Raw genomic sequence first — 7,446 nt, 5'->3', positions numbered from 1 at the left:
AAATCCTTCGCGCGAAGGATTTAATGTAAAGAATATTGGAATAAATTAAGAATATATACGCACCAAGAACTGCGTGGGACTCTTAACTGCCTTTGTCATCTGTTTAATATTTATAATTTAATATATTATATTTTACTATTGTTTTACAATGAAACAATAAATAATATAAAATGTTTCAAATTTCTGCAGAAAATATTTTTGATAAGAAAAGCACTAAAAAGTATTAGATACTTTTTTTTGTCGAAGTAAATCTTTTAATGTCGACTTAATTATTTTTTTTTTAATCTAGGTAATCTAACTATAAGTTTATTCATTTATTTTTCTGATAGAAGATCCTTCCACTCATCTAATTTACAACTCAGTTTAAAAAAAAAAGACTGAATGACCACAGTTTTTTCTTGAAATTAAACGATGTTATGTTAATCACAAGTGTGTGTTAAATATAATTCCAATTATTTTCAAATTAAAAAAATATTGACTAAGTCATGAGTTAAACTTTCAAGTAGTGTTTCATTGGAATATTTTTAAATTCTATTTGTGATTTCAAACTTTTGATTGGTAGTGTAAGTTAACAAACACGCTCTTGAGATCTTGAAAACGTTTTCCTGTTTACAAATGACATTCAAATGATTTATTTTTACATAAATCTATATGCGTGTGATATTTTTATATAAATCGCTTTTTATACACGTCTTGCATATAAAAGTATTAAGGTAAGATTATCGAAAAAATACTTCATGATATTTCATATTCGAATTTTTTATTTCGATACATTCTTGCGAGGAAATGTCTCTCGAAGAATATTTACTTTTCGACGTTTACATTTTAATATTTTTATGAAGACTGATGAAGTTTATGTAAAACAATATGAGGACTCGATTTATGTAAAAAAAAAATATTGAAAATTATTTCCATCTTCGATGATTAATTTTACGATGCATGTTGATTGGGCGATTTTATTTTTATTTTGCGAGTATTTTTGTGCTATATGCCTTACACATTTTTTTTAGTACTATACAAAGACACGTGCCACGGTTTTTCAAAAATATTTTATGGCACATTTACTCGCTACGTGTTATTTGTTTAAATTTACATTGCTCGCTCTCGTTTGTTTACAGTTTATCGCTTGACGTTGGATCGTCAGTGAAGCTGCGCCATACTATACTGATGTATAGTGGAAGACTTTGCGACACGTGCGTTTTCAGCCACATTGCATCACACCCGATGACAAAAGTATCAAAATCTGTTCATTGTTGACTTTACCCTCATTGCAGTTTGAGAGGGATTCCTGGATCGACGCGGGAGTTCTGTGAAAACAGCTGACGAACAATTATTTGTGCTTAATTTGCGCCGTATTTAAATTTGGACTAAGACGTCTTCTTAGACGCGAATGCGTTTGAAGTTGAAGAAACGTTACCTTCGAAGAAATTAGAAATTGTACTTTTGCGCGCGAGCGTAAGGACACCCGAACGCTACGGAGCTAGCATACGAGAGACTGATAACCATTTGAATTTAATCGACAATGATTCAACGATTGAAGAAAACTTAGTTCGATTTATGCTTTAGAGAAAAAAAATATACTGATTTGTCGTAGTGTCGTTGGTATCGTGTAATCGCGACCGCTCGGTACATAAAGCACCGACAACGAGACGAGATAGCTGCCTTAAATTTTCAAGATAAGTGACAGTTTGAATGACGTAAAAACAGGGACGTTTAATCACTATTCTCTCCTACAAGTTGCATTACGCATTTGTACTAGCATATCTATAAAATCTCTTTTGCGAGGTCTCTTAATCAGTCTTTCCGAAATCACGCGGTAGAGACTACCTGTGTAAAAAAACGAGTTTGTTAGAAGCTGTGGTTAAAAAAAATTTTTTAAGTATCTAAGAAATTAAATTTTTACATTTTAGACAAATTGCGAAATTTGTTGATTATATATGTATTATTGTGCGAATAGTACATTAAAAAAAGAGAAACGAATTGTGTCATAAAAAAATAATAAGGAAAAAGAAGTCGAGGAGTTGGCGATCGAAATGATAAATAATCAGCATTGCGTGATTCTTAACACCGGTGAGACCAATAATTATCATCAACCGGTCTCGGCTAAGCCTTCGGTGGTCTCAGTCTCTAGTATCGATTCTGACGTCAGCGACAGAAGGGATGTACGCGAAGAGTTGTATGCCGGTATCTTTAGGAGGCACAGAAAAACTATATTGGTACTAGGCAGTTTTCTCAAAATGCTAAGGGTGAATAGGAACATGAACAATTACGCTAGTATTAAACCCAATGACGAAACAGATGAGTAAATGAAATCATTGCCAAGTCAGTTAAGTAACGGAGAATTTACGCTTTAAAATGTAACTTGAATATAAAGATAGACTTTATCGATACATTTTTCTTTCTTTTTCTTTTATATAAAAAATGCGGCTAGATATTTTTTTAAATGTAACTTATAGTAACACGCGAAATATAAAGAACTTCTGTAAATAAGTAAACTTCTTAATAGAAATTTTTTAAAGTATCAATTAAATCTCTGATAATCTCGGTTCTAAATAGTATAAAGATATTTTGTATAATATTGCTGCAAATATTTATTCATTTATTACTTATTTGATAGACAATTATTCAAGAGTTGTGCTAGATTAAATCCAATTTTAACATTTAAATTAAAAATTTTTATTTTTACATAATTTTAATCTTTTAATTTGTCTTTCTGATATATTATTTTTTTCATTTTTTGGGAATTATTTCTAGGAAAACTTTTTCTTTCTCTATTACTCATTAAATGACAAGATCAATGAAAAAAAACTGCCAATCGAAAGATTTACATAAATAGGAAAGAAATTCTTATATAAATATACATATAATATACTTTTTAACTGTTGCAAAAATGCAGAAAAAAGTTGAAAAAAGTAATTCACTTTGTAATCATATAGATCGATTTGCCAATTGATATATTTTTAAAACTCTGGTCATTGGTTTTAATATTATTCTACAATGGCTAAATATACAATACGTAAACTTTCGGTATATTTTAAAATTTATGTGAATTTTCAGAATTCATTGATCATAAGAAAAAGTCCGATATTGAATAATTCTTTTTTGTTTTGCAGAAATATTTGGACAGATTGCATGCTCTGAGCCGGATATACGCCTTAATTGCTTTAAGATTCGAAACGCACCAAAAGTTTTGGTAAATTCACTATATTTTTCTTCATTTTGCCATGTATTAAACAATTGCATTTTGAAATTTTCTCGTCTTAAATATGCATCGTCTCACATGTCCCATGTCGAAAAACATGATATTTATATCTTATAACGTTATAAAAAGGATGCTCTTTGCGCTTTCGCAATACAATGAGAGAAAATTCTTTCGTAGAATTTAAGAAAAGCTTCTGTTAAAAAAAAGAACCACCATATTGCCAATACAATCCGAAATGACTTATCAAATCGGTCAACACCTTAATGTATACTGAAAATTATTGTCTGTGTTATTGTTGACGAGCTTAATATTTATTAGAGATACATAACTGAGGGCATATGTAACAGTATAAGATTTATATAATACATATGAACTAATACGAATATCAAATGAATGCCTTATCACTTGGAACTTTAACGTATCTTCTATTGTTATTGGTTGATCATCAACATTTGTTAATTCGATTGTTCTTCATTGTCTTATATCTGAACATTTTTGTACGATTTGTGTATCAGATACTGCCATTAGAAGATAAAAGGATAAGGTAGACGCGAATTAATGAAAGCAACTTGAAAAAACAATCGTGCGTTTAACAATTTCCTAAGGCATACTCAAACAACAATTTTTAAATGTGTTTCTATTTAATAAGGCAAACATGTCTCTGTACTTAGCCGAACCACTCGCTGTCGTAAGACTGAAACATGTGCTCTTTTGGAATATTAAACGTGCCATATTATCTTAGAAAAAAATGTTCGAGAGAGGAAAGAGAAAGGGGGAGGGGCAAGAAAAAGAAAAAAAGAGGGGAAAGAGGGAAGGAACTTCTTATGTATTTATGGATTTCTGAATTGTTATAGTTCTGAGCATATACGACGTAGAGTATATCTATGCGTAATGATAATGCAATCGCAATTATATTCCGTACTTAAGTCAAGTACAATCTAATTGAAAAGATTGTTTTGTTTTCGAAATAAAACGGACACAACAGAAATAAAAGTTGGTTGTGGATATTGATCGGAGAATCTGTTGGACATAAAGTTATTTGAGCAATTAAGTACGTATGTGCGTGCGTGTATACGTGTATGTATGTATGTATGTATGTTATGTGCACTGAAAGAATTCTGATATATACATGCGATAATAGTATTAGAAATATTCTATTCGGAACTACCAAGATATACTCGGAATCTGTATCTTATGGTATAGTAGTTCCCACGAATCGAAAAAAAAAGGAAAAAAAAACGTTCGCGTCCCTTACACGCAGCTGCTTGTGACCAATTTTTAAGTAGAATAAAAATTTGTATGTTAGTAGCTTCGTCATATCGTTTGCAATATTCAAATATCGTGCAATGTAAACTTCCACGAGACAAGAAATCTTCATTCAGCGACAAGAGGAGTAGCGAGCTGTATTTTGCATTCGATTGTCAAGATTCTATATAATTTTTGTAACAAGCAACTATGTCCTAAATGCGTTGTTGTATTGGGTGAAGAAACAAATTTGTATTATCACTTTGTATAACGTATCATTAGAACGTATGTGAAACACAATTCAATAAAGTATTCATATTATGTTTAATAAATTCTCGGCATCTCCGTTCTTTTCGCCGTGTTATTACGATCGTGAAGTGTTCACGATTAGTCTTTCCTTGATAAAAAAGATATCTTCTATTTTCAAAAATCTCTATATTTTAAATTTGATATCTTTAGATTTCTAAAATTATACTTTAAATTTCTTCAGATTTTATAAATTTTCTTCGGAAATTATAAAATGAGAAATCTATAGAATAAAATTCACATATATAAAAAATTTTAAATTATATTAATAAAAAAAAATTATATTAATAAAAATTTTAAATTATATTAAATTAGATTAATAAAAAGTTTTAAAATTGTATAGAAATTTTCTGAAAAATTATACGTTCCATGTATTCATTATATGTTAAAATTATAATTATAAATTCCAAGAAAAATTGTCATCAAGATTCTCGATTGGATTATAAAAATCTTACCTTGCTGAACTGTCCCAATACATATTTCAGGATAGTAGGAGGCACGTCATGCAACAGAGATTCGAGAGCCTCGATGTACATGCATTTTTGCAAAACTTGCTTTAATGCTGTGTAACATTTCGCCTTGAGATCATCGGAACTTTTCGGATCGTTGTGCAACTGACAAAATTATAATTGTAAAATCAGGAATGTTAATTAATTAACGATGAAAAAAATTAATCGATCGAATAACTAGATACCTCCAATATCTTGGACAATAAGTTCGTTACTGCAACCATCTTTGCATGTTCGGGTGTGTGTTTGCCAATTTGTCCGATAGCCCAGACGGTCACCGCAAGAATGTGATCTTCCGTTTCCTCTTGCAGTACAACCGCTAATTGCACGATGCCCTGAATAAGGGTGCGTGTTATATAAAGTGCGAAAATCATCCTGCTTACTTGCATTTGATTCGTACTTTGGATCCTATTACAGCCACGGCCAACTGATCGGAATAACCGGCGATGTAACCGAGTGCTATGATCGCTGGCAATCTAGTCGCCGTCTTCGAAATGCTAATTAATTCGAGCAGTGCAGCGATGCCTCCGGTGTTTACTGCAAGCTGCGCCAACTGAAAATTGCGTTATAAATTTAATCAAAAGGCGCGCAACTTCTTTATTTTCCGTGTTTTATACCTCGAACGTGTGTTTGCAGATTTCCCTAGTCAAAATCGCCGCGACTCTGCCAACATTCTCATCCGGATGTGCCATGTGCACCAAAATGTCTGGAAGGATCTCTGCCTCGACCACAGCCTCCGCTAATTCCGCCGAATGTTTAGCTATGCTGCTCAGCGCCAATAACGCTTGACGCTGCAGACGACGTTACAATCACATTCAAGTGCCATATTTCGAAATTGTTTAACATATACACTTGTATCAAACCGCACCTTCGCCTTAGCATCGGGATTGGCCAGAGTTTTCGCGAGGAAGAAGATCGCACCAGCGTCCACCACTGCCTGCGCGAGTTCTTTACTGTGCTTGCTTATGTCGCTGATGGCCGACGCGCCGATTTGTTTAATGTACAATTCGGGCTCTTGCAGGCACAATACGAGAAGAGGTACCGCGCCTGACGGGGACACATGATTAAGTTGCAAAATATCTGATCAATAAACAAGTTTTCCTTTTCATTGCAGAGGAAATGTTAATCAAGATAACTTTACTGGCATCCACCGCCGCTTGGGCCAAATTCTTATTATGTCTGGCGATATATCCTAACGCCCAAGCAGCCGCTTCCTTTACCCCGGGATCGAAATCTTCCAGGCATCTGACTATGGTCTGCAAGCCATCATTGTGTATCACTATTAACGCCAGCTCCGGCGAATGCTTGGCTATCGCGCGCAAGACGAATAGCGCCGCTTTCTTGTAAAATTTCTGCGACAATATATATTTTCTCTTATAAAAACTATAATATAATCTTTAGTAATGTATATTTTCATAATATCCTTTATAGGACGGAAAATCACTATAGCGGCACTAAAACAGTGTTATATTCTGAGAAAATATTGCAATTATAAATTATAACAAGTTTTACTCAAGGAAAAGCGATAAAATTAAAAAAATAGATCCGCTTTCTAAAGAATATACGAAGGGTAGATAAAATGATGTAAACGTCTGGAAAAAATACACTTATTTTATTAATAAAATATTATCCTTGTTGGAATAGTCGTATATACAGTATACGCGCGCGCGCGCGATGCTTGTTAGTCACCAGTGCAATGATGTTATATTATTCTTCTAGCAGAACATCTTTCAATTGTTTAAGAGATATTGAACGAAAAATCTGCTCCTTATTCTGCTTTTCAAAATTGTTCGCAATATAAATTGTTCGATATGTAAATAATGTGATATATATAAAATATACATATAAAATATTCAAATATTCAAATAATCGTAAAATTTTATTTTGCATCACGGCAGAGAATTTAAACTTTATTATTTTCAAACGATTCAAATATCATCGTTGGTCAAAAAGGTAAAGGTGAAATTTTGGAGAACAGAACAATTTTAAAAAACAAAGTGAGAAGTTTTTTTTCTTCAACATCACTTATATAAGCAATTAAAAGGAGTTCCGTTAAAAGAATAGTACAATATTCTTTTGGTGACTATACAAGAATTATAGGTATAGGATGATAGTTAAGTACTCTAAAAGATTTTAGAAAGAATGAAGTTCCTTTCTAAAGGATGTATGGATTCATCCTTACAC

The 7,446-nt window shown here is 32.3% G+C and overlaps 2 protein-coding genes across 3 annotated transcripts in view; one reads left to right on the top strand and one right to left on the bottom strand.

Moving 5' to 3' along the window:
- Window positions 1–1,119: 1,119 nt before the first annotated feature.
- LOC105461719 lies at window positions 1,120–4,779 on the top strand. Of its 2 annotated transcripts, none has more exons than XM_011708231.1 (2): window positions 1,120–2,216; window positions 3,114–4,779. In XM_011708231.1, the coding sequence occupies exons 1-2, from the start codon at window positions 2,034–2,036 to the stop codon at window positions 3,195–3,197; spliced, it is 267 nt and encodes an 88-aa protein (XP_011706533.1). In that variant the 5' UTR covers window positions 1,120–2,033; the 3' UTR covers window positions 3,198–4,779. The 2 variants fall into 2 exon arrangements, with proteins under 2 accessions (XP_011706533.1, XP_011706532.1); XM_011708230.1 differs by having other exon boundaries at window positions 1,120–2,246.
- Window positions 4,780–5,138: 359 nt separating this feature from the next.
- Window positions 5,139–7,446, bottom strand: part of LOC105461720 (sperm-associated antigen 6-like) — a 7,508-nt gene continuing 5,200 nt past the window's right edge. The window contains exons 2-7 of the mRNA XM_011708232.1: window positions 6,404–6,614; window positions 6,131–6,309; window positions 5,880–6,053; window positions 5,663–5,815; window positions 5,448–5,597; window positions 5,139–5,367 (exon numbers count right to left, since the gene is read on the bottom strand). Coding sequence (XP_011706534.1) covers window positions 5,194–5,367; window positions 5,448–5,597; window positions 5,663–5,815; window positions 5,880–6,053; window positions 6,131–6,309; window positions 6,404–6,614 — 1,041 coding nt within the window. The 3' untranslated portion in view covers window positions 5,139–5,193. The remainder of the gene's footprint in view (window positions 5,368–5,447; window positions 5,598–5,662; window positions 5,816–5,879; window positions 6,054–6,130; window positions 6,310–6,403; window positions 6,615–7,446) is intronic.

This window comes from Wasmannia auropunctata, unplaced genomic scaffold (genome assembly GCF_000956235.1).
Source record: "Wasmannia auropunctata unplaced genomic scaffold, wasmannia.A_1.0 LD279689.1, whole genome shotgun sequence".
Classification (NCBI taxonomy): domain Eukaryota; kingdom Metazoa; phylum Arthropoda; class Insecta; order Hymenoptera; family Formicidae; genus Wasmannia; species Wasmannia auropunctata.
Note: the sequence above shows the minus strand (reverse complement) of the source record. Positions and strands in the feature narration are given on the sequence as shown.

What these genes read in the sequence shown, in the direction of transcription:
- LOC105461719 (XM_011708230.1), top strand. Translation starts at nt 2,034, where the DNA reads ATGATAAATAATCAGCATTGCGTGATTCTTAACACCGGTGAGACCAAT. An exon ending in GTTTTCTCAAAATGCTAAGG is followed by an intron (nt 2,247 to 3,113) that starts GTGAATAGGAAC and finishes TTTGTTTTGCAG; the next exon opens with AAATATTTGGACAGATTGCA.